The 26,834-nt window shown below is 41.4% G+C and overlaps 2 protein-coding genes across 2 annotated transcripts in view; one reads left to right on the top strand and one right to left on the bottom strand.

Moving 5' to 3' along the window:
• Positions 1 to 11,880, top strand: part of VTI1B (vesicle transport through interaction with t-SNAREs 1B) — a 22,265-nt gene extending 10,385 nt beyond the window's left edge. The window contains exons 2-6 of the mRNA XM_061180952.1: positions 3,560 to 3,618; positions 5,789 to 5,980; positions 8,184 to 8,357; positions 9,925 to 9,986; positions 11,573 to 11,880. Of these exons, the coding sequence (XP_061036935.1) occupies positions 3,560 to 3,618; positions 5,789 to 5,980; positions 8,184 to 8,357; positions 9,925 to 9,986; positions 11,573 to 11,669 (584 nt within the window). The 3' untranslated portion in view covers positions 11,670 to 11,880. The remainder of the gene's footprint in view (positions 1 to 3,559; positions 3,619 to 5,788; positions 5,981 to 8,183; positions 8,358 to 9,924; positions 9,987 to 11,572) is intronic.
• Positions 11,861 to 26,834, bottom strand: part of ARG2 (arginase 2) — a 27,781-nt gene continuing 12,807 nt past the window's right edge. The window contains exons 3-8 of the mRNA XM_061180951.1: positions 19,731 to 19,908; positions 17,121 to 17,280; positions 16,154 to 16,248; positions 15,873 to 15,977; positions 14,757 to 14,893; positions 11,861 to 12,344 (exon numbers count right to left, since the gene is read on the bottom strand). Of these exons, the coding sequence (XP_061036934.1) occupies positions 12,139 to 12,344; positions 14,757 to 14,893; positions 15,873 to 15,977; positions 16,154 to 16,248; positions 17,121 to 17,280; positions 19,731 to 19,908 (881 nt within the window). The 3' untranslated portion in view covers positions 11,861 to 12,138. The remainder of the gene's footprint in view (positions 12,345 to 14,756; positions 14,894 to 15,872; positions 15,978 to 16,153; positions 16,249 to 17,120; positions 17,281 to 19,730; positions 19,909 to 26,834) is intronic.

Below are 26,834 nucleotides of genomic sequence, written 5' to 3'. Positions count from 1 at the left end.
AGTATCAGTCCTGTTGTTTTGTAGTTGATTGTAGTGTTAATTCTAACTCCCTAAAAAATTAAGAGGTTAAGAGGTTTGAACATATTATACCTGTATACCCTGGGAGCACGAAAATGCCCCTCAACGCTATAGTGTACAGAAGCACTGGGTTGGGAGTCAGGAGACTTGCATTCTGGAACTAGTGTTGCTACACATCTACTCCTTCTGTGGCCTTGGGGAAGACAGTTTCTCCAGGTTCTAATTTCCTCAACTGCTAAATGAGAAGGTTAGACTAGATGATCTCTGAGGTCCATCTCAGCTCTAATATTCATTGATTTCACAATTCTGAGTCTAAAGCATAAAGGAACAGCTATTGATACCTCTCACTTGGGTAGGGGTTTAATCTCTTGAACCTTTAAAAGTATATAAGTGGTAGAGCACTCCTAGTAGAATGCATGCCTTATGAAATCAGATAGAGAGCAGAGTATTCCAAAAAGACTGAGAATAACAGAATCATGCAGGGAAGTTAGTGAAAGGATCAAGATTCTGTGTGCTGCCTCCTTCCCCCCCCCCCCCACTCTTATTTATGTAGCTACTTTCTTTGAGTCATTCTAGAATTTGCCTCTTAGGAATGCAGATTTTCATGTCTTTTAACAAAGAAAGAATAAAGGAGGAGAATTTATGACTAATAGAGATGTAGAAAAATCTAGGACGGGAATGCACTTAGAGAATACTGTCATCTTGGATCAGAAGTGAGTGTGCTTGAGTTTGGAGATGTGCCTATTCAGAGGAGTGACGACACTCAACACTTTCGTGAATGCTTATTACAAAATAATATGATAGCTCTCCATGGAAGTAGCCATTCTTGATTGCAGATATTATTTCACTGCTGATAGCTGAAAACACAGACTACTCAAGGATAATAACAGCTGCTTTGGCACTTATTTTAGTTACATCATGGTTAGTCAAGATGTAGGCCATTTGCCAGGGCTGAACTTTCTCCTATTTTTTTTTTTTAAACAAAAAACCCTGGGTTTTGTGAGTGGTGTGTAGTGAGAAATAGTTTACCTGGAGTACCTATTTAGGGAATGTCACATGACAATGAAGGCAGCTTAGTAAAGGGTGCATTGTCGTTTGCTCTTGTAGGCAATAACAGTGTCTAAGGAGTACCCTACCAGGTTTAGAGTTCTAGAAGCTATGGGATGTATAAAAGAAAAAGTAAATTTCTCTACTCAGAAGGAGCTTGATCTCAAGTTGAGAATATAGAATATACACAAGCAAAATGATTTATGATCAGTTGAAAAGCAGTGGACAGCTGACATGCTAGATGCTGTTTTGATTAACAAAATGTAAATCCATATAAAGCATTACAGTGGTGTTACATCTTACATGGTATTTGGCTTGAAAGTCAAGGTGTGAGATGAAAATCAGGGTAAACAGAATTATCCAAGAAAATCTTAGGACAGCATGTTGAGTACCCACGTGCCATCCCTTTGTAAGCGCAACTCAGCTGTTTTCTTGGCATTGGAAAAGATTGCTCTTTCTTCAGTTGATGGAAGTGCTGGCTTGTATTTAGAAATCACATTGAGCTTTTTAAAAGACCGTGTCCTTATACATGCTACAGTATGGATGAACCTTGAAGACATTATGCTAAGTGAAATTGTAAGATTCCTCTTATATGAGGTGCCTAGAGTAGTCAGATTCATAGACAGAAAGTAGAATGGTGGTTACCAGAGTCCGGGGAGAGGGGGAATGGGGAGTTAGTGTTTAATGGGTATGGAGTTTCAGTTTGGGATGATGAAAAGGTTCTAGAGGTGGATAATGGTGATGGTTGCACAACACTGTGGATGTACTTAATGCCCTTTAACTGTATACTTAAAAACGGTCAAAATGGTAAATTTTATGATATGTATATATTTTACCACAATTTAAAAAAACTGTATCCCCAGATTGTGAACATAATTCCAAAAGATGAGTTCAAAAAGTATTGTAAGCAATGATAACTTTGTGGTAATAAGTAGATTATGTGTAGATTTCCAGGGAGAACATTCATTTGGATGTATACGTTAAAAAAAAAAAAACTCCTCATAAATAGGACTAATTTTTGCTTGTTAGATATGCTTATTAGGGCTTCCCTGGTGGCGCAGTGGTTAAGAATCCGCCTGCCAATGTAGAGGACATGGGTTTGAGCCCTGGTCTGGGAAGATCCCACATGCCATGGAGCAACTAAGCCTGTGTGCCACAACTACTGAGACTGTGCTCTAGAGCCTGTGAGCCACAACTACTGAGCCCGCGCACCTAGAGCCCATGCTCCGCAACAAGAGAAGGCACCACGATGAGAAGCCCGCGCACCGAAGAGTAGCTCCCGCTCGCCGCAACTAGAGAAAAGCCCGCATGCAGCAACGAAGACCCAATGCAGCCAAAAAAAAATTAAAAAAAAAAAAAGATATGCTTGTTAGGTATGATCTACCTCCTCATTTTATAGCCAAGGAAGGAGGTTAGGTCCCAAAGAGATGAAGAGAATTATCCAAGCTTACATGTTGAGTCAGGCCCAAAGCTAGAACCAGAACCTAAGCCCCTTTACTCACCAGCACTTCCCCCATACAGATGTTTACCAGGTGACAGCATGCCAGTACTCCCTTCATCATTTTCGCTGTGTCCAAGCACCATTTTTACTATAATTAATCATTTACTTTATATGAGTATTTCATGTAAAATGCATTTATTTAATACATAAAGTTACTTTAAAAGGAAATTTTATATCACTACCTTAAATGGAAAATCTATAGAACCTATCTAAATGATCAGAAAAAATACAGTGAAGGCAAAACAGTGCTGTTTTAGTTAGATGTTATTGCTTTGAAGCTAAAGCCTGTTCTGTTTTTGTTAAAAGGGTAGATTAGTAATTTTTAGGTGTTAAAGACATACTAGCACTAAAATGATATGCAAAGTACTGAACGAGGAGTGTCTTTTTCCCTGTGTGAGTCAGTGGTATTTAACGTCATTTCCCATACCACTGCCAGTGGGTATGGCTAAGAAACTTGTGCTGTATACCATGCAGTCTCTCCAGCGAGCAGAGTAGGTGGGTTTTGAATTTGTTTTGCAGAACAGCAGTGGATAAGGGTTAATATAGAGATGTGATTTACAGTGGGAGTGAAAATGGGGACAAAGATTTTAGAGAACTAGTATTGTTAAACATTCTTATTGATGAAAGTGTGCCTGGTCCCTCTGTTAGGATGGGTGAAAAAAGACTGACAGTGATTGATTTAGACCTGTTGTCTTTCCTAGTAGGGATGCTATTGGTCTTTGGGGCCAGATCATTGTTATGCAGGACTGTACGTAGCATAGATATTCTTGTTCCCTGGACACTTAATGCCAATGGTAATACCGTCCCTCTCCCTTCCCCCCAGTTACTGTGATAACTAGTTCTCCTATGTTTCTAAATGTCTTTTAGGGGTGATTAAGTACTGTATTAGTACCCTCAGGAAAGGAATGTGGAGTTTATTCTAAGCAGAGGGTATAGCCTCTAGGAATGTTTGGAAGCAGGACTGAGCATTGAAAACTCTTCTGTCTTTTCCAGAAGAGAAGAAGAAGTTGATCAGAGATTTTGATGAAAAGCAACAGGAAGCAAATGAAACGGTGAGAACAAGGAACAAGTCCTTATATCTTCTTCCTGTTTGTTGGTCTTTTCCAGAAGTAATGCTTGTGACGTGATCACAGGTTAACTGTTCCTGTCCATTGATCTTGCTTTTGATTATTTCTTACCAAATGAGGCCAGTTGATGGGGCTGGGTGTTGAGGGGGTTTGGCAAACACAAATGGGTAAAGCTTGGAGACTCTCCTGAAATGAGTCTTTGATAATACATTGCTGCTGTAATAAGGACATTCTCATACTTCTACCTGGGTGGTCTTTTAAAATCTCATTTTAAAAGCTGACCGTTAAGATCAGTTATTCTCCTTTGTTAAACTTACTGTCACACAAAATGGAGCTCAGAGGTGGTTCTAGCCATGTTCCCTTCTGGTTTTAGGGGGGTATTTTTGTTTGTTTTTTTTTGGAGAGTGTTGAATTTTGTATATATGCCAGTGTAGTTTTTATTTTATTTTTTATTTATTTAATTAAATTTATTTATTTATTTTGGGGGCTGCGCCGGGTCTTAGTTTCAGCACGTGGGATCTTTTGTTGCGGTGGGCAGGCTTCTCTCTAGTTGTGGCGTGCGGGTTTTTTTTCTCTCTCTAGCAGTGGGCTCTGTAGTTGTGGCGCGTGGGCTCTGTAGTTTGCGGCATGCAGGCTCTCTAGTTGAGGCGTGCGAGCTCAGTAGTTGTGGCTCGTGGGCTTAGTTGCCCCGCAGCATGTGGGATCTTATTTCCCTGACCAGGGATCGAACCTGCGTCCCCTGCATTGGAAGACGGATTCTTTACCACACTGGACCACCAGGGAAGTCCCTATTCCCTGTTTTAAAAGACAGAAGGATTTGGTACCTTGGGCAAGGCATGCGTGGACAGGATGAGTTCCCCGTCAGGACCCAAAGCTTGTCAGATGTTGGTCCAGGTTGCTGAGCAGTTTAAGAACTGCTTCTCTCTTAATCTGTGCCTTTTCTTTAACAACAACAAAAAACAAAACAAGTTTTGCTCTCACCTTTTAGAAGTAAGGGTCCTCTGTTCTCCATATCATTGTGCTCTGGCTTCAGCAAAACCTTTTAGGAGGCTGGAGCTAAAATCCAGGTCCCTGGTAGTACTCCGAAGAAATAGTTGCCCCTAGTATTTGCTACCCCAGAGTAGACTGAAAAATTCTTTTTAAGCCAGAGAATTTCTTTATTGCTTGTTGAAGAACAACTTCCTTATCTCAATGCAGTTCTGAGAAGTTAAGCTTATCTGCATCCTTTTCTCTATTCTGCATCTATTTTAAGAAGGATCAGCCTACCAGACTGTGGAAACTATCTCCTTCATAATGGGAGTACCAGAAACTTTTCTAATACCTGTGTACAGCTGGGCATATCCATGATACCTGTTACAGAGCCAGTCTTCTTTTTCACTTAACATCTTGGTAGCATTTCAAAAACCTTTTAATTAATACCAATTTATTTGTTTGGTGCTTAGATACTTTCTTTCCCTGAACTTAAAAAAATTAACCAGTCCTACTCTGGCCATCCCAGGCAGATGAAAATAACTTATGGCTTCATGTAAATTGGGTCTAGGTGTTACAGTTTACTTATCCCAGAAAAATAGAAATGATTTGGACCCCTGGTTATTCTGACATGGAGACAAACAGTTGACTTTCAGAAGGAGGAGGAAGGGAAGAACCTTGATGCCACACCCCTATCATTTTTAGTACAGTAGATCTCAGAGTGCTTCATGATAGCACTTGAACCATAATAGGCTAAGAACTTGGTATACTGAAAAGAGAATTTGAAGATTTTTGAATCCTGACTTCTCTTGTTATGTAATCTTGAGCAGGTTTCATCAAGTCTTATACATGAAGTAGAAGTAGTATTTCCTACCTTATTGATCTGTTGTGAGGATTAAATGAGAGAATGCATGTAAAAAATGTTTAATAAGCTATAAGGTACTTGTTAGTTTTCTCACTCATTCATCACATACTTTTTGAAGGCCTGTTCTATGCCTGCTAGGCACTGTGCCAGGCACTAAGAGTAATGAAGTGAACATGTCACATGTGGTTCCTGCCCTCCTGGACCACATGGTTGAGTATTTATTTACGGTGGTCTGTGGTTTGATTAGTCCAAACTAGACATATTACCCATATGAGAGAGAACAGAAGCAGGCCATCTACTCACTACTTTCTGCCTTCCTAGCTGGCAGAGATGGAAGAGGAATTACGTTATGCCCCCCTATCTTTTCGTAACCCTATGATGTCTAAGCTTCGAACCTACCGGAAGGACCTTGCCAAACTCCATCGGGAAGTGAGAAGCACACCTTTGACAGCCACTCCTGGGGGTCGAGGAGACATGAAATATGGTACATACGCTGTAGAGAATGAGCACATGGTAAGCTTCAGCTGTCTTTTCCCTTAGTGGTCTGTGGTACAATGATTAACCATATTGTGGGGTACAGTTCATGTTATCAGTGCATACTTGACTCTTTTTTTCCACCTTATCCTCTTTCTTGCATCCAATTCCCCTTCTCCCCTTGGGTGCCCACCTCTACTGAATTTAATGCAGATCATTCCAAACAATTTGCTTGTTTAGATTTCTTTGTATCCTTTATGTATAAAACAGTGCTTGGTGTGTAGTGGTGATATACAAGTGTTACCTATTCATATTACATCTGGACTCTGTAGTCTGACTCATTGATCCAGTTTCTTTCTCACATATGCCCCCAAAGTTCAGTTAGGCTTTTAATTTATCAGAGTATTGTTACAAAATTAACCCGTGCTTTCCCTTACATTTATACCAAGATGGCCCAACAGCCCAGATACAGTAGAGAAAGCAGGCTGCTTCTCAAAAAGCGGGCTAACACCTTACTTTGTTGTGATAGAAAGTGAGCCAGACTGACTCTCTAGCCTCCAGTATTCTCATTTATAAAATTAGACAGACTAAGCCGAAAACCTGTATTCTCAAACTGTCTAGAGAAGATAGTTAAAGGAATAAAACTTCACAAAGATTAAATTTTATGTGTTACATTTGGGATTATATTCCACAGCACAAAGTAGAACTGGCCTGACCAGTAATGTGGGAGAGAAGTGAACGGGGGCCAACAAGTGCAGACTGCACGGATGTAGAAAGGCTGATGGCACAATTTTAAACAAATCCTATTTCGTGATACATCCTGAATATAGTTTAAGAGATATTCAAATGATACTAGCCTGACATTCCTAATGTCAAAACTAGAGTATTTGAGAATGTTAAATTTTCAAAATTCACTTGTGAAAGGAGGGTGAGAAAAGGCTGGCAAGTAGAGCTTCTTAAAGTGAGATGAAAGGTGTATAGTGACTTTGGTCATTTGTGACCCAAAAAGCCCTGCAAACAAAAAGGGGGGAGATAATTCCAAATAATAATTTTGCTTTAAAATTATTAGTTTCAGAAACTATTTAGATATACAAACCACCTTCAGTAGAATTATTGTTCCAAATCTGGGGTTGATTTGTGTGACCTTACTGTCTCTTCCTGCTCTTTCTTAAGCCTAATCAGTTGAAAATCCCCATCTTTTATTTTTAAAAACCCTTTTTCCTGCTGCTTTTAAGCCAATGTAACTGGGGTTTATTTCAGCCTCATTCAGTGGTTTCCTCATCCACTTGTTCATATGCCATATGTGAACTGAAAAGCCTGCTTGTTGCTTCTGATCTGGGAACGCATCTTTTGCCTTCTTGGTGGTGGGGTCTAGTGCTAATAGTCACCTGCTCAGTAATAGGCCTTGTGAGCCAGCCCCTTTTTGAGTGTGTGCGCATGCGTGCTTTGAATAGCTGAGAACTTAGAGCTGCATCCATTTCTGTCAGTGGTTATTTCTGGCCTGACAAAGGCTACTTCTGTCCTTATGCCTTCCGTGCTTAGGATTATAGGTGGAATAAAACTTTGGTGGAGATTTAGAAATAGGGTGCTTGGGAAATTAGGGCAGCTTTCTTGGCTCCAGATACTACCTTCTCTGAGAGCAAATCACCAGTGCAACAACTTCAGTTTTTGTTTTCTGTGTTTGGCCTAAGGTGAAATTCTTTTGGAGGCTTACCAAGAGTGTAGCCACTTTTTTTCCAGAATGTGGTAGTGTCTCACACTTTTAAATGAGTTCTATATGTGCTGAAAACAAATAGCTTATTCATGGTCCCTCAATCCTCAATACCAATCAGTGGGCATTTTCAGTGAATTAAACTATTTCTAGGGCTGTAGAGTTTAGTTGGTTTGCACTCTCAAAATTACAGGCTGTATGCATTTTGGGGAAGCTACTGCACCCCACATCAGGGCCATTGCCTCTCAGAAGTTGCTAGTCCAGAAAGCACATGAACCAGTTCAAATTCATCAGGAGCACAGGGAAAATGCTCTGATGTATTTAATCCTTTTCTTGCCTCACTTAAGTGTAAGACGCAGTGAATTGGGAGGTATTACGATCCTAGATTGAATCCCAGGTTCTCTTTTAGTTTGATTTGTTAGCATCTTTGGTTGTCTTAAAAGTAATGAAAATTATTGCACACGATATTCCTTCTTATAACTTCATTTATAATGGAAGAAGTATAACATTTCCCTTCCATACTGCTGTCAGAATCGGCTGCAGTCTCAAAGGGCATTGCTTCTGCAAGGCACTGACAGCCTGAACCGGGCCACCCAGAGTATTGAGCGTTCTCATCGGATTGCTGCAGAGACTGACCAGATTGGCTCAGAAATCATAGAAGAGCTTGGGGAGCAACGTGAACAGTTGGAACGTACCAAGAGTAGAGTAAGTCTGAGTGGATGGGGAGAGGGGCAAGAGTGGGGAAAGTAGGTAGGCCCGTTACACCCTGATGCCTTGCTAGTGCCAGAAGCTACCGCAGTTCCAAATTCAGGGTATGACCTTTTAGGTTCTTACTCTTTTCTCTGTCTGTAGTTTGCTTGGCTGAAAGATATCCCTTGGAAGTAATTTTACTTCTAAGATTTAGAAGTCATGGGAGGGGCGGGGGGGGGTGGACTGCAGAAATCCAATTTCTGCATTTATTGAAGATTGTCAAATAAGATTGTAGCCACTCCATCCTTTTACTAGGTCCTGTATTATGAATCAGATTTTCATTTCTCATATGTCTAGTAGAACATCTGCTATTCTTAGGAAAGCTAAGATCTCTTTAAGTAGATGATGCTTTCATGTCATTTAGAGCTATTTTCCACATGTCATAAAATAGTACTACTGACAATTTACCGAGGTTCAATTCTGGGCTCTAACTCTTTACTTTTACCTAAGGTTAGGGAGATCATTGTGAGAAGAAAATACTCAGGCCAAATGATGACTATACTGTGGTGTCTAATCTACTGCACTCTAAGAGGCTCTGGAAAACAGTTCATTCCTTCCTTTCTGTACCATCTGCAAAGGAATTTTAAAAATATTACAACTTGCCAATGGAATGCTGTATTCTTAAGAGCATGAGGCAGATCCAAACTGAAAAACAGATACTGTGGGCAAGACTTATATATATGAGAAAATCGTCTCAAATCCCCACACTGAGTTATTTTTCCAGCTTAGTAGCTGTAATTCTCCATTCTTAAAATTAAGTCAAAATGATGCCCTTCCCTTCTTAGTGAAAATTCACAATAAAGTACCAAATTCAAGGTAAGCTGTAGAGAAGGCAATTTGTTTACAGATTGTATGTTTTTTTCACTTTTGAACTTATCAGGTGGATTAGTTGAATTTGAAAGTTGAGGAATGAGCTGAGAGATCAACTTATTAACAAGGCCACTGGGGAACAGAAACAGATGGCAGGTGGCATCTGTTGAAATATCCTCCAGCTATATAGATTAGTAACAGGCAACCAAAAGGGAATAAAAAAGGCTTTAAAAAAAATATTTAATTCCTTTCACAATTCAGTGTGTCTCTTAAAGGGATAAAGAAAAAAGGAGAAACAACCAGATCCCAAAAATGGTAGTCCACCAGCCTGCAAAAACAAACATTAACTCAAGAGGCTCTTCTGGAGTTTGGCTGATGAAATTCAAATCTTAAGTTGCTCAGTTACTTCAGTTACTGGCAGGTACACTTGAAGACTTTTGAGTAGTCAAGGTGAAGGATTAGCCCAGTCCCAGAAGTCTCCCCATAGCAACCTAGGGATATAATAATTCCTAGGCCTACTTGATGAGTACTAAAGTATATTGTCCTTTCCAGTTTCTTCTACTTATATGCAGAGGCCATCATTTCAATTGATTGGATTCTGGGAGTTTTTCAACATATACCCTTTAATGCCCACTGTCAATTTAGGAATGTTCAATTCTACAGTGTGTACTTTCGAAAGAAGGGGGAAATAATTGCTATTTTCTCTTTTCAGCTGGTAAACACAGGTGAAAACTTGAGCAAAAGTCGGAAGATTCTCCGTTCAATGTCCAGAAAGTAAGTTTTAAAAATAGTCACAAAATTAATTTCTCTTAATTCTAGTATCTTTCAACCAAGAATGTCAAAGCTTTAAACAGTGACTGGCAAAGGTGTTAATAAAGCAGAAGAAATAAAAAATATCGTATAGTTAAATATCCCAGGACAAAGGCCTTTGTTAAAAGTATATATACTGCTCTGATTTAGAGCAGTGGAAAGTTTGTCCACTGGAAGGACTTTTATTTTATTTATTTATTTATTTATTTGGCTGCGTTGGGTCTTAGTTGCAGCACGCAGGATCTTTGTTGCGGCATGCGGGATCTTTTTTTTGTTACCGTGCACGCTCTCAGTAGTTGCGGTGCGTGGGCTTCTCTCTAGTTGTGGTGCGCAGGCTCAGTAGTTTCAGCGCGCAGGCTTAGTTGCCCTGCAGCATGTGGGATCTTAGTTCCCCGACCAGAGATCGAACCCGCATCCCCTGCATTGAAGGCAGATTCTTAACCACTGCACCACCAGGGAAGTCCCTGGAAGGACTTTTAATCCCAGCTTACTTTCCTTAGAGAAGACAGCACATGGGAATAGAGCTTCATATTCCTGGAAATAAATCTGTAAAAACTTAATTAGAAAACTTTTCACTGCTACTGCTTTGTACTTGCTTTTGGCTCTGCTTGCCCTTCGTGGGAGTCAACCCCTTATTTGGGAGTTCTGTCTTGTTAGTAGAAGTTGACTTAACAAAAAAAAAACGTTGAGGTAAGTGCTGACAGCAACAAAACCAGGGGCAGAAAGGAAGTATTGCCACTGAGGCTGAATTTGGGGTAAGTGGGTGTAGGTATGCATGAAATAAACTACAACCGAGTCATGAAACTAGCAGGAGCGTGAGATTTTCCTAAACAGTGGCAAATTCCTTGTGGAATAGGGGAATACATTCAGTTTAGAGGAGTGATGAGATTTTTTGTGTTAAGAAAAGAGTATAGGAGCTTCAAAAAATTTACTACCTTTATAGAGATACCCATAGAGGAAGAAAGTAAAAAGGGCAAGAAGTTCACAAGAGATTGAAAGGCACTACTCAGCTTCTAGTTAGTTACTTATCCTAAAGCAGGAACCCCTCTCCCCACCCGAGCTGTACTTCAGCACTGGAGCGTCTGCCGCCAACCCTTCTCCTAATGTGTGCTCACAGCTGTAGTATGTAATCAGTGCAACTCTAGATGGTTAGGTAGTGAGTTTGTATTTCTGCTGTTTTGAAATATGATTCAACCTGATTTCAGAAATGGTGTACTTCTTCATATGTATATTTAATATTTTTCGAACTAGCCTCTCATAGAAAACCTATTCTTAAAGTGAAGTACTAACTACCATTTGAAGACATTTTAGAAAAACCATTTTTATGCTTTGGTATCTATTGCCCCAATTTTCAATATTTCTGTGAGGTAGATAGTAGTAATTAGTTATAAGTTTCTTTAGCTGGTAATACTAAGTGGCTGCATGATCAAAAATTCAGTCTGCTTCACAGTATCTGCCTTGGCCCCAGGTCAAACCCCTAAGTATTAAGAATGGAAAGAAATAAGGTTATCCAGACTTCTGACTACATCCCACTTTGCTTCTCCTTGTAGAGTGACAACCAACAAGCTGCTACTTTCCATTGTCATCTTACTGGAGCTCGCCATCCTGGGAGGCCTGGTTTATTACAGATTCTTTCGCAAGCATTGAACCTCCTACAGGGAACGGTTTGTGGACCAGGACTGTGACTCTGTGAATGAATGGTGTTTGTTAGACACGTGGAAAAATCTTACTGTTGCTGTGAGCTAACGGTTCAAGAAGGCCCTGTGTAGCCAGACTGTGGGAGGAGGGAGGAAGGCGGAAAACCACTTAAATGTGAAGGAACAGCAATAAGACCAGTATGATATACCAAGGTAGTAAATGCTGTTTATGACTTCTTTAAGTTTACATAGTGCTCTAACATATTAATACCCTGTGAGCTTCAAAAAACCAAATACATTTACAGTAGTATTATCGGTCACCAAAATGAAGGGGAAGGAAACTTTACAATTGTGAGAATGCACAAATGTTCTCATTAAGGCAGTATTGACCCAGACGATCATTTAGTATCTGTCACCACAAATGCCTCCCAACTCTGGAATGCCCATTGCGACAAACACGTGTCGGCGCACAGTATTTCCTAAATTCTTACACGTTCTTCACTTTCCGATTCATCTGGTGAACTGGGAGTAGGAAGTTGGTCATAGACAATGTGCCCTCCCTCCCTTGTCTGCCCAAAACTTGAAGCAATCACATCCACTGCCAGGCTGGCTGTAGCCTTGGCCTCTTCCTCTGACACAGCCAACCGAGGATTGACTTCCACAAGATCCAGTGCTGAGAGCAACCCTGAAAGAACAAAGTATGACCAAAAAAACTTCCTAGCTGCTACTTTCAGTGAGAGTCGTCCCACCTGGGTAGAACAAGCTAAGGTAAAAAACAAGTCATTTTCTACTATAAAATTATCCACCATCAGGAAGCCACTTATTCCTCATCCTCTTGGGCATGAATTTAAGTTAAAAACACTCATATACCAGAGTAGGATTGAAAGAAACCTTTAAGGTAATAAAATGAATTATCCCTGTTCAGTGAACGTAACAGGCATAGCTGACAGGCTTTCCCGTTCGGGTAAGAGCTGGGTCGGGGTCGGGGGTAGGGGGGTGGTAGCAAGAGTTTCCAACCTAGTCGGGAAAATGTATCATTTCCAGTGTTTCTGGGCCCTCCTAGATGCCTGCCTGCAGTTGCGTGGAGAGCAGATCTCTCACGTCTCACTAGCCAGAGGTCGGTTCCCACTTTTGAACTCTTTTGCTGCATCTGTATCTCTTAAGGCACCATGTGCCCTAAAGTATAGTTACTACTGCATATCTCACTCTCACCCCTGAGCTCTGAGGGCAGGTTCCACTTCGGACACAGTTTTTAGGTCTCCCATCAGACTAACCCAGCATCTTGCACTTGGTCAAGGGAAGACTTGGTCATACTTTAATTTGAACTCCAGTTACCTTCTGTGACAGTTTGGGAACTTGTGCCAAAGGGTTTGAGATGGGAAGATTAGACCAGAAAAGAATCTATCCAGACCTGCCGTCTACCACCGCCCCAATGCATACATACATATATATATATATATATATATATATATATATATATATATATATATATATATACTTCTGGGTATATATAGTTGGTTATTCTGGATGAAGTTAATCTACCTCCTTCAAGAGTCATCTGAAGAAACTAGCACTGGAGAATACAAGTATCCGAATATTTAGGGCGGCCATAAAGCCTGGAAGCAGGGGTGAATATACCTAATGGTTTACCGATATTACATTATAGTATCGATACATGTTATGTTCAGTGCTATTACATCCACTCAGTGTGCCGTCCCTTATTAGCAATGCAGAGTTCATTGCGCTGTGCAAAACTACAATGAGCAGGTATGCTACTGTAGCGTTTCCACCAATCCCTGCTTGCACGTGCATCTGTGTCTGATGGCTTGTGTGTCTGATTTCCACTGACTAAACGTGGACCTTTTGCATAGCCCAGAAGTAAATCAAGAGGGTACAAGCTATTAAAAATATATATTACCCCTGTTTCTAGACTGTTGCCACCTTGTAAATTAATTTAAGCAAACTGCTTTATCTATCTAGTTGACAGTGTCAGGACAGACAGCCTTTTAGAATAACATTGCAGCAGGGGAGGGAGGGATACGGTATGACCACTGCCCCATCTAAGTGCTAGAGGTTACCAACCTGTGCTCTAAGTGGTGTTACTGGGGGAGAATTGAACTTCCAGGTTCACTGGCCAAGGACAATTGACGTCTACAGTTGTGGGTCTGAGAATAAGGCTACCTTGCCCCTGTCAGATCTGATAGACAAGCATTCTTTCCCTTTCTTTAGTGCCTAAGGCTCTGGTAGGCTCCAGAGCCAGGGAGACCATTTCTCAATTTCCATATCTGTCCCAACTAGTCAAGGGTTTTTTATGGTCCTGGACCTTTCAGTGTGAGGTCTCTATGCTATTTTGACCCCAATTTCACAAGGTGGTATTGAAGTACCACGTGGTAGTTGCTTAAATTTTGCAATGAGAGGTCATTTAAAGTAGCCTTAAAACCAAACGCTTTCTGACAGAAATGGAAACTGTTTGCAAATGAGTATGAGTTGTGGGATAGTAACCTCTTGTAGCTACTCTCGATGATCTAGCATTCAGTTTACTCATCTTCCTGCCAGCCATTCATCTTCCTGCCAGCCATTCATCTTCCTGCCAGCCATTCATCTTCCAGTATCCCCCTATTACAGGTCCTATCAAACAAGCCCTAGTATAAGACTTACATGAAAGGACCCAAGGTATTGTCCAGCTTTGAAACATCTTCAAGAGAAGCTTTAACTTGACATTCTTCACTCCCAGTGAACCAACCTCTTAGTGTCAGGGTTAAAATTATAGCTATTTGACCTTGGCTTTCAATCTTAATCTGCCTTTATACAATTCAGATGCAAAGAACTGCATCAGTTTGGCAGTTTATTCTTGTATTTATTACATGTTTAAGTAGACAGACAATTTTTTATTCAGTGTTACCTTGGCATATTTTGTTATAAAGCCAGGTCCTAACATGCCTCTAAATGACTGTCCATTATTAGCCTGACCACATGACTTATAGCTATAGACGTTTAAGCAAAAACAGGGTTGGCAGTGACGTAATAGTAGAAAAGATCCCCTGGCAGGCAAGAGGCTTCAGCATATTATGTAGTTAGCAGGTTGATCACTGCTTACCTGTATTGTGTATTTCCTCAGTAATATACATGCCTTCTCGATAGGTCAGTCCCCCTACAACAGGGGTTCCTGTGGCTGGAGCCAGCGTAGGGTCAAATGCATCAATATCGAAACTCAGATGGATTGGCCTTTGTCTTCTTGAAAGGAGTAGAATAAGAACAGTCATTTGGGCTGTACTTGGACATTCATCCTTCCTACAGTTGCAACTCCTTGATTTTGTTGCTGTTAATCCTAGTACTTTGTTAATATAGCACATTTCCAGATTTCCTATTCTGGAAGTTATTGAGTATGTTAGATGCCTACACACCACTTCATAATTTTGCCCTTTGTTCTGTGTGCCTCAGACAGACTAACTCCAATTTGTATTTCTGATTTACCCTGGGCATCAGAGCCTCTTACATTAAGAACTATCAATAGAGGGAATTCCTCACTTCCATAGGACATGGGTTCTGACAGATTCTAGTTTAAGTTGGATTGATCTAGGTTACAGTTGCAGTTGCTGTTATACTCTGAGAGAATAACAGCAGCTCTGAACTTAACTCTCAGTTTATGTTTGCAGTCTTACCATCTCCTACTTCTAACTTGTTTAGCCCAGGTGTCCAATGGCTGAAGCTAACATACAGCAAACACCTATACAGTAAATTATTTGCACTTCCTAACAGCTTGAGAAATGGCATACTACCAAGGTGGCAATTAATCACCCAGAAATGAAGACTCAGCACTGGGAAAATGTTCTTAACTAGCATTTGATTAGTATTCATCTCCCATCTTTCTACACTACCAAGATTTGCTTAATATAAAACTTGCAGATGAAGCAGTAGTGAGGCTGGGAAGAAGAGGACAGTTGAATGCTTCTCCACTCGAAAGGTAAGCATTAAAAATGGAAAGAGAAATTCATGAGAGCTGTTTTCCCTCCCAACCCCAGAAGAAAAATATGACCTATATTTCATATTCTCCCTTTCTGAATTATCTGAATTTTTTTATATGTACGTGTTTTGCTTTTATTTTAAAAGAAACGTCATTATCCTCAAGAGACAGGCTAAAGTGTACTGCCCACTGAGAATCTGCCCTGTTCCCTTTGGGACCTAGAAGTAGATATCCATTGTAGTTACTTACTTGCCAATCAGCAGATCGAATGTCTGTTCCATGACCTTCTGGATACCAAGTCGATCTATGTCTCTCATGGAAAAGTACTGGATATCATAATTCTTTAAAATAAAACTGGTGACATATAAAGGAAGGAAGCGTTAGTTTAAAGAGCATTTTTAATCAAATGTGGGGGCCCGGGGGGTTGTCTTCATAGTGACCTACAACAGGTTAAGGCAAGAAACAACCCATCAAGTGGAACATTAGTGGCCAGGACAGGCCCAAAGCTCAACTCTAATGTATCAACTTACTGTTCAGGAGGGTCCACATCTCTTAGTCCAATGTATACAATACTTGGGGAAGAGATACAAGGTTTGATCCAGGAAAATCCTGGGAGTTGTGGGACCTATGAAGAGAGGAATGAACAGGATTCATCAAGGATTCTTGGTCTCATCAAGATAGTCCCCGTGTGCTTCCCAGTGTGCTTTTTCCTCTTACCCACAGTATATGGGTAAAGCAGCAGACACACTTGATCTGGGAAGGAACTGATAGAAGTGGAAGTGATTCAGAAGGGCAGCTGAAGAACACAGCTGAAGAAGAAGAATAAAATACCTTCTCTTAAGGTGACCTTGGTTTCTCATTAACTTACCTAAATAGCAGGAATACTGCTGATTAGGCCTTTCCATCTCTTTGCACGCTACTGAATTGTTTACAGATTGGTTCTTGAGATGGCAACTGGGTTATGTTTCAAGTCCCCAACAGCCAAAACGTGAATTCTGCCTAGTGAATAACCTTTGTACTGTCCTGGTGTAACTTGGTCCCTCACTGAGGGGAGGGATACACAGATTCTAGTCTATGCCTAGCATGGTCTCCCATGTCTTCTGAACAGCCTGGGAAAAGATTACCTAGAGGTAATCATGGTTTTACTTGTCTTCTAGACCAGTGGGTCTGAGAGTGAGGCCTAGGAGGTTCTTACCAAGAAGTCTTCCGGCTGTAAGTGTATCAGATCACTAGAGTTACTACCCACTCACCACATTCCTTTATTATGAGATTATGATCCCCCCTAAGAGCAGGGACCATGTCCTAGTCATCTTTATGCCCCCAGCATCTAGACTGTCTGGTCCAAAATAATGTTTGATGAACAAATGAAGGAGTGGTAAGCATTACTACAGCCACCATAAACCCATCCTTCACAGAAATGTTACTGAACTAGACTCTCAAAGCCCCAGGATAACCCTTGCAAGCTGTTCAACGTTCTCTTCATTTCAGCCCACTAACCTTGTCCTGTAGTTCTTTGAGGAGAAATGAAACTGGCTGTCCATGGAGATTTCCAGATGAAGTGGTGAGGGGTGTATTGATGTCAGCATGGGCATCAACCCAGATCACACAAAGGTCTGGGCAGTGCCGGGCGTGCCCACTAATGGTACCGATTGCCAGGCTGCAAAGAACAAACACAGTAATATTAAAGTTCCACTTGGCAAGCATCACTAACAAATATCTTCAGCCAACACAGCTCAGACTTTGTCCTCAGGGCAAAGTCAAGGCCCTAGATTGAGGCTGGATTTGGATGAGACAGAGTCCCTGGGACTGTGTTCCCAAAGATGAGCCTTGAGAGAGAGAGAGAGAGAGAGAGACAGGGAGAAATGGAAGGCTCTAAAGATTCAAAGCTGACAACTGGTTATCCTTGTAGTGTGACAGGTGTCATTGCTGCCCCCAAATCCCTTTAATTGGATCCATTAGCCTTGGCCCAGAAAAGGACCCAAAATATTTGTTCAACAGATGAAATCCTGTTAAATGATAAGGGCTGTATGTAACAACTCACTAATACTACTTAATACCTCTTGAGAGACCAGGGAGATCTAATTACTTTTAAAGAATCAGTTATATTAACTTGTTAAGGATAAAAATTAGTATTACAGCTGTTTAGAAAGATTATGTGATATTTCCTAAAACAAGAAGTCAAAGTTTTTAAAGACATCAAAGTTAACAGGGCAACCCAATTAAAGACCTCATTAGATCACTGAATAAAGTAGAAGTTTATTTCCATGTTATCTTATATACATTAGCATGGCATGCAAATATCATTAAGTGTTTCTGGGTTTTGCTTTCCTTGTCCTTGGTCTCTGCTTGGATTAGCCAACTGTCCTGTCTGACCTGTAGGAATATAGCTGATGAAATTGTGCTTGGAAAGCTGCCCAAGCTTCCTAGGAACCAAAGAATTTGACATAGATGAGAAATGCAGCTTAAGCATCTTAGGAACTAACTACAGTCATCTTTCTTGATCAGTACAGCCTGAGGTAGCATTTTAAGCTCCATGTCCCACATAGGACTTTTTCGAGAGATAGCATGGTCTGGCGCTAAAAGCACTGGATTAAGTCAGAATATTGGGGGTCTTTCTAGGAAGAAATGTGTGAAATAGGGCAAGTCATCTAACCTCTCTAGACTGCAGTTTCCCTTTCTATAAGATAGGGATAATAATCTTAGCCTGTTTAAGTCAGAGTTGGTTTGACGATTAAAGCAGTAGTGTATGTTGTACTATTAAAGGGAGCTGAGTGACCTAAAAATGCCTCTTCCTTTAAAATATTCAACAGCTGTTCAGGTTATACACACATCCCTTCCTTTCTAGAATCTTCCGGACAGCCTAGGTTTTAGCACTGAACAGGAAACAGGGAGCAGTGATAGAGCTGCAATCTAGACACAAACAAAAGGAAAACCAAGGATTATGATAATTACAATAATAAGCAGTCCCCAAATAGTACGCTGACCAGAAGAGAGACAATAAATGAACTTTGAGCACTGAGCTAAGAGACAAGAGATCCACCCTTGGGTTATTTAATCAATTTTGGTAGAGAACCTGTGACTTATTTCTTATCCTACTTAAAATTTTATTCCTGATGAGGAATCTACCTGCATTTGCAGTTCCGTTAAGTGATCTGAGAAGCTCTCTGAGTACCTCAGGGGAAGTTGCTAGATTGGATCTCAGAAGAAAATTTAATTGCCCATCGAGGTCACAATGGACTTGAGTCCCAGCTCTGCTACTTCCTGGCCCTAAGACCTTGGGTAAGTTATCTAACCTCTGTCCCTCAGTGTACCCAGCAGTGAATTAGATAAAATTGTATCTGCCTCATGGCATTATTTTGAGGATTAACTGAGAATATGTATGAAGTGCTTGATATTCCTAGTGCTTCAATGCCATTTTTCTTTCTACCAAAAAAATCTTCATTACTGAGCTCAAATCACACTTCCCTGTGAAATCTGACTACTCTAGCCCAGACTGATCTCTTCCTTCTGAGATGTAGGATTCAATATTTTTTTCATTCCATGTGTATTTATTTCATTTAATCCTAATAGATCACAAGTTTCCCATAATCCTTAGCACTGCTTGAGAACTCATCAGAACAGGGCTCAATAAAGTGCATGCTGATTCACTTAGAGGAAGGATCTAATGTATTAGCCACCTAGGGAGGCTAATACAATACTGTGGAGGGTAGAAAATGTATTCACATGCCAAGTGGGGCATTTCTAACAAACCTATTAGCAGAAATGCTTTAAAAAAAAAAAAAAGCCCAAATTCAGCCTATCGATAGATCCCTCCAATTCTCCTAAATAACCAAAATGAAAGTCATGAGACAGTTTTAAGAAAGCTTTCCAAGAAATAAGCATGAAACATACTGTCTAAAAACTTCGCTTAGTTTAACTCTGAACTTGTCCTTATACTACGTGATATTTTCTCCAGTGGTTCATGATCTTAGACATGAAAATACTGTGCACATTATACCCTAAAAATTCGAAAGGGTATTTTACTCTAAATGAGGAAACTGAGACAAAGAAGCTAATTGATGGGCTGAGGCAATCCAGCCCCTCCACCACCCCTGGCTCCCAGCTTACCTGTGGTCTCCTCCCACGGTGACACAGCTGTAGCCACCTGACACTGCTCTACTAACCACCTCCGCTAGTTCCTGGTTGGCAAGGCCCACTGAGCGAGGATTCACTATCAGGTTATTATAGAGATCATCTTTGGGAACTGGAGTAAAACTCAAGTCTCCGAAGTCTTTAAGGTGGCAGCCTAGAAACAGGGATGACAAGATTAATTATAATATATGTTATTACAACTCTTACTGGCCTGGGCCACAAATAACAACTGTGACAAAGTACACATCATACTTATTGTCATGGTAACTCAAAATGTCACATGACAGTGGCAGGATTCTCTCAGTCCTCCCAGCAATCCTGTGGGGTAGATCCTGTTAGGAACACCATTTTGCAGATAAAGAAGCTGGGTTTTAGAAAGTAAAGCCCAGAAATGTTCACTAACTTAACCTAACAATCACAAAACTGGTAGCAATTAGTAAGACCTCAGATATCCCTGAGTTACAGAGTGAAAATAAAATACCGAGAGGAACTGGCAGGATTTTAAGAAAATTAAGTATTGTTAATTTAGGACAAAGAAACATACTTAGGAATTTTCACATTACAAACTTTTTTTAAAAAATAAAAGGCCAATCTGAGGACCTAAATATTTCTTAATTTTAGGATGCTTTAACAGTTATTACAAGATCCCAAACACTGTTCCAACTGCTCAACAGAAACTCTTAAGACTCACAACAATCCTATTAGGCAACTATAGTATGCCATTCTATAGCTGAGGGAACTGAAGCAAGGTCCCAAGGTCACACAGTTGCTAGGTGCCAGAATCAGGATCCAAATTCAGGCCGTCTGCCACGAAGTGTGTATTCTTGACTCTGTGGTTTGCATCTCAACGATTCCCTCTTGATTCTGACACTTTAAGAACTAGAGAGTCCTCTCCAAGGTACTTCCCTGGTGGTCCAGTGGGTAAGACTCCGCACTCCCAATGCAGGGGGCCCGGGTTCGATCCCTGGTGGGGGAACTAGATTCTGCATGCATGCCGCAACTAAGGAGTCCACATGCCACAGCGATGATCCCGCGTGCTGCAACTAAGACCTGGCGCAGCCTAAATAAATAAAATTTAAAAAAAAAAAGAGTCCTCTCCAAGGAGCCAACAAGATGGCAGAAGTGGAGCAGAAGCAGCAGCGGACCTTCTGCAAGGTCATCCGCTTTGGTGAGCACCTAGACCAGGCACTGGACACGCGGACACAGTGCCGCAGCTGCACAGTGCCCCGCGGCTGTGGCAGAAGCACCTGGGCAGGGCCAGCCTGGGGGCACGGCCCGCAGAGAAGCTGTAGGTGCTGAAGATCATCCTGCCCAGGTGGTGGGCGTGCAAGACCTTCACCCAGGTGGAAACCAAGCCCAAGATGATTGGCCACTACCTGGGCGAGTTCTCTATCACCTACAAGCCTATGAAGCACAGAGCCAGCCACTCCTCCTGCTTCATCCACCTTGAGTAGCCTGTTCGGCCAGTAAAGGCACAGACTTCTCTTTAAAACAAACGAACAGAATGAACTAGTGGTATATTCTGACAGTAAGCTGTAATATGTTCCCACCCGGGGTTCACATATTCCAGCAAATTACGACATTAGTCACTACATGTTAATCTTTAGTATAAGTACCAGTCTTTCAATCTTAACCACTTATATCAATAAAATGGTTGGATTTAGGGTGAGGACTAACTAATCCAACACTACCAAAGGATTTGAGCAAACAGAACGTTAGCATAGATTGTATTCTTACGGGCCTGTTTCTCAAACTAGAATCCAGGTATGTTGAGGGGAGGGGCAAGTGGTCACAGGATAGACATCTGAATGTTTGCGGAGACTTGTATTAAAGATTTGTATTAAGACTAGCACAGACCAATCTTGAATATAAATTGTACAGTTTGAGCTTTACCTCTTGAACCCAAACTCAATCCAAAGCCAAACTTCTGAGAGAATGTAGAGATTTGAGAAGCAATGGCCTGGAACATAAACCCAACCAAGGGATCACCACCAAGATCTGGATGACTAAATAAGAAGGAAAGGTGCTGAAGGTAGAAGAATATGAAAACAGGCCAAAGACACTGAGAACCAAGAGAAAAAATAAAACATCTATAAAAATCTTCTTAAAATCTTTTAAAAAGAAAAAAGCCACGAGTAACATCACTATGTACTTTACTAAATCTCGAAATATGGAAGGACACTTTAGATTTAAGAGAAATGAAGCTTTAACTTTCAAGTCAATATCAGGTCTTGCCATTGTTGCAACACAGTCTTGAGCTGGACAGATTTGAATGGCGGTGCCTATACTTGATGTTTTAACTTCCATATCCATGTTTATCTCAGCATCTCTAGGTGCAAGATGCCATGGCTTGACTGGCGTTTTATATTAGGTGTATAATTAGAAAAGGTTTATAATCTAATTGAATAATAATGTTAATATTAATTTTTGAAGACTAACTCATTTAATCCTTCCATGACCAATAAGAAATACATGGGAATTAAAGTGATCAAGCTGGTGGTTAAGTGATAGAACTTGGGGAACACTAAGTCCAGTCATGGAATCTAGGATGTAGACTTAGATAAGTATGACAGAAAACAGTACAAACTGGGCTATTATTTACTTATCAGAATAAAGCTGCAGAAAGCTTAAAAAGGGAACTTAAGAGAATTTGATAGTCTTACAGCAACACTCGCCATGGAAGAGAGACTGAATTTCATAAAAGTATTTTGGTCATTAAACATGTAACTCTGTGGAGTGAATCACCAGCTTAATTCACAGCCTGGATGGTGGGTTCCGATTCCTTGCTCACCAAACAGCCTTCTGCTTATTCATTTAGTTTCCCAGTTGCCCTCATACCAGCAAGAGGGCTTCCTGACAGTGGATGCCAGAAGGACTCTTGCTCACTGAAACTACGCACGGGCATTTGGGCTTATACATCATGGTTAGCACGAGTCTCCGGGTCTGAAAGCCTGATAAACTCTGCACACTTCAAGACTTCTGTTCCTGGACCCACAGAGCTGAGGGCCAGACCCCCTGAAGGGATCAATACCTTGAGAGGCCCTGAGTGGCCCACCTTATATGACTCCCAACTCTGCTCTTTGATTTCCACATTAAATTCCCAATAAGGACTAGGGACAATGAGTGCTAAAGGAGTGAAAGGAGGTTATAGGGAACATGATTTATGACCTGTAGGCCAGTTTTTGAGGAGTAGAGAGGCTGATGGGAGGTTAATTTTTTGTCAAGAGCAGGATGAACTGAGTAATGATAAAGCAATTACCTTAGCAGAGTGCAATGGCAAGTTCTTCTAGTTCAAAAGATAAATGGTCCCAGTAATTTTAAAGAATCTTGGAATAATAGTGAAAAAAGCAAACATTATAACATGGAATATCTGTCATACTGAAGAGAGCTGTCCCTTTCTCAAACTTTTTGTGCTTCAGGTCAACTCATCTGCAAGTCTAAATCAGATGAGACATAATATTTCGTTGCTGCTCTTTCCTCTTTTAGAAGGCATTGTAGGATGAAATAAACCTGAAACTTCCAAGGAAGCTCTCATATCAAACAGATTTGGTACCAACTGGAAAGGGCTCTCATTTTTCATTTGCAGTGGGAAAAAGTCAAGCTCTGTATACACTGGCACCACCTCACTGCTTCTCTCCCCAGTGCTGGTAATAAAAATACACGGACTACTACTCTGATGTTTTAGGCCCGGTTGTTACTTTTGGCCTTGATAAACCTCTTAGGTTCCACTGGAGTGGAACAAGAACACAAGTGCATCCACAGAATGATGCAACCGGAAGAAATCCAAACAGCCCTATCTGACGTTAGCAGTGCCTGTGGACAGCACTTCTATTTCAGGACCCTCATCACCAGTGAATCCTTGAAAGAAGCCAGTGACAGGAAAGAAGGAAAAGGAACAAAACTGTCTTTCTCCACACACCACACAGTGCTAGCTAGATGCTTTACAATAGCTACTAATCCTTACTTCCTCTGCTGGTATGATTATCCACACACTTTGGAGGAAGAAATTCAGCAAAGTTAAATAGCTCCAACTGTTTAGAGCAAGCCTGAATCCTTCTTTGGTTAGAGACTCACAAAAGAATGAGTGAGCAGGCATTTTGATAGCATAAGGGTAGCCCATTCTCTCTGCTGCTCTGACTTCCACTTACAGGTAGCTGCAGCTGCTCCCAAGCCTCCCAGCAAGTCAAGAGAGGTGGGTTTTGAGGTGGGCTGACACACGGGCGAGTCTACCAAGCCACAGGTAGCTCACTGGCAGAATATTAGACTTGGAGAAAAGCTAAGAGTCTATTAGTGTACAGTTTTTCGAACTGTCCTTGAATAGGATGAATGTTTATGATTTGTCAGGAATAACAAGTCAGTGAAACATGCAGAAAAACAAAGACTCTGAGTTCTTATTTGGTGCTGAGAGAACACTGGTGGCTCTTAAAGTTATAGACTCAAATATTGTACACAGCAGATTTCATCCCACAGAAAGGAAGTTCCCAATATTTTAAAGGATGGCATCTGCTAATTCTTAGAACCTCAGAGTTGTACCTGGAAGACCATCCTATTGAAAACAGTTGCAGTTTTACTCTAAGTCTAAACTAGGAAAAGAATGCCAGTTAATTCAGGTCATTTGAAGTAAGCAGAATTTCTCTTATCCCTAAAATGTGATTTGGGTAATAACCTTTGAAGAGACTATTATATAAGGTAAACTCATTTGGCTACCACCAATAAGATGCAGGGGTCTGAATTTTGTTTAGTGCATTTAACTCCCAGAGGCTGTACAACCTCAAGAACCATGTGTCCTGGGGTATCTAAGAATCAGCTCTTTGCTTCCTTAGACCCAGCCTCCAAAATAAGTTTGGTGCTTCAGGGAAAGAAATCATATCACACAAGTACACCTATTTGTTCTAGTTCACTTCTTCAAAGTCCTCATAAGACTGCTCCAACCAACCCTCTCGACACCCGCTTCCTCCCCACTCTGTTCTCCTGTTCAACAGGAGGTGTTCTCAGAGGCAGTGAAGACCATGGATGAGGAAGACCAAGGACAGTGGCACTAGGGGCTCGAGGATGGAAGGTGACCCCGGGCATCCAGGCCAGTCACTTCAGACATGGCCATCTAACATCTGTCGGAGTTTACCTCAAGATCAGCTGATACAGACGTGATGTTAATAGATGCCTTTGCATGAATGTGATCCTTGAATAAAAAATCCCAATACAAAACAAGCCCAAAAGTTTGGCTCAAGACATGTAACTGAGATGACTTGCAGCACCATTTATGTTTCCTGCTAATTGGGTCTCCAGCCACATCCGAACTTCTCGAAGAACAGTGTACCACTTGCTGAGGGTAGGCTTAGTAATGTATGCCCCTCTGAACCCAACTCATGTCAACCCTCCAAGCACCTCCAAGACCATGGTGAGCCAACTCAGGCTTTCTTGGGCAGACTGTCAGCTGACGGCACCCTGACAGCCTGGTTCCAGCACAGGCGGGGGCAGAGGTAAGAGGAGGGTTCCTGTGGCTTCACGGGTCACTGCGACATAACCGCTTTCCCTCGTTCAGAACAAGACTGTTAAGCTTCTCTGAGAAAAAGATCTGTTGTTAACATGCTGACAAAACTTCAAGCTACTCCAATATCTAACCATGGGAAGAGACAGCGACAATCCCTGGGGCTAAAATATTGCTTTTCAGAATATGTGATCTTTCTTCTTCTTTAAATTCTTGATGCTCCACCTTGTTCCAGAAAGGATTTAAAGGGCTAGTGACTACAACTCTGCCAGTTAACCAGTCCAGATGTGTAGCTCCCTGCCCCATACCTGGGCTAGCATCCTGGTGAGTTTCACAAGGAACCTCAACAAACCAGACACCACATTCCACGCTACTCCAGGCTGAAAGCAGAGCGCACAGGAGATGAGGTGGCCACAGTGGGTCAACTGGCCACAACAGACGCGAAGGAAAGAATCCCTGTCCTTTGGCCCCTAACTTCCCAGAAGAGTCAAGATCTCCAACCAAGTTCAGTCTCTAAGTTTGTCCCACCTCACACAGTCGTTACAAGGATTGAAATGAGATAACAAGGAAAAGCCTACACGTGCTAGGGGTTACATTATTAGTTCAGCTAGATGAGGCATCTTTGTGGTTTTTCTCCCCACCCTACCCTTTTCTTTGCAATAGATGGTGTAATCTAAGACTTCCCAAAACTTGTTTGCAATACAACTATGTCATTTGGATAAGAACAAGAGTTTTTGGTAAGAAGTAGCGAACATACACAGGCCCACTGATTTCTCATCGAAATAGCTCCTAAGGAGCCCAGTTGTCACACACAGTTCAAATTTTCTACCCTCCCTGTAAAAGAATATAAAGGCATGGCCGATTTCACTTGGAACACCAATTCTCTGAAAGCCCTAACCACAGTGCCACACCCTGCTGTGACTCAGTTCTCAGGTCACACAAGAAGGTATTTTCTACCTCTTTTCCTATTCTGTGGTTCTGGCTTCTTGGGGTGGAGGAGGGGGCCAAAAAGATGCTTCCTTCTCTTCAAATCCTAGCATTACCACACCCATTATAGGAATACACCCTCACTATTAAGAGAGCTTGGGGGACTTCCCTGGTGGTGCAGTGGTTAAGAATCTGCCTGCCAGTGCAGGGGACATGGGTTCGAGCCCTGGTCCAGGAAGATCCCACATGCCACGGAGCAACTAAGCCTGTGTGCCACAACTACTGAGCCTGCACTCTGAAGCCTGCGAGCCACAACTACCGAGCCCACATGCCGCAACTACTGAAGCCCACGAGCCTAGAGCCTGTGCTCCGCAACAAGAGAAGCCCCCGCACCGCAACGAAGAGTAGCCCCCGCTCGCTTCAGCTAGAGGGAGCCCACACACAGCAACGAAGACCCAATGCAGCCAAAAATAAAAATAAATAAATTTTAAAAAAACTTATTTTAAAAAAAGAGAGAGCTTGTTCATTAATAGAGAGGGACAAGTAAATTTATTCAAGGATTAAATTATTTAAACCAACCACAGTAATCCCCTTAGGTTCTAGGCCTCTGAATGTGCTATTTTGGATATTAAAGGAGTAATGCCACTCCTTTCTAAAGCAACTAG

This window comes from Eubalaena glacialis, chromosome 2 (genome assembly GCF_028564815.1).
Source record: "Eubalaena glacialis isolate mEubGla1 chromosome 2, mEubGla1.1.hap2.+ XY, whole genome shotgun sequence".
NCBI classification, from domain to species: domain Eukaryota; kingdom Metazoa; phylum Chordata; class Mammalia; order Artiodactyla; family Balaenidae; genus Eubalaena; species Eubalaena glacialis.
This window is presented reverse-complemented; position numbering and strand designations above follow the sequence as displayed.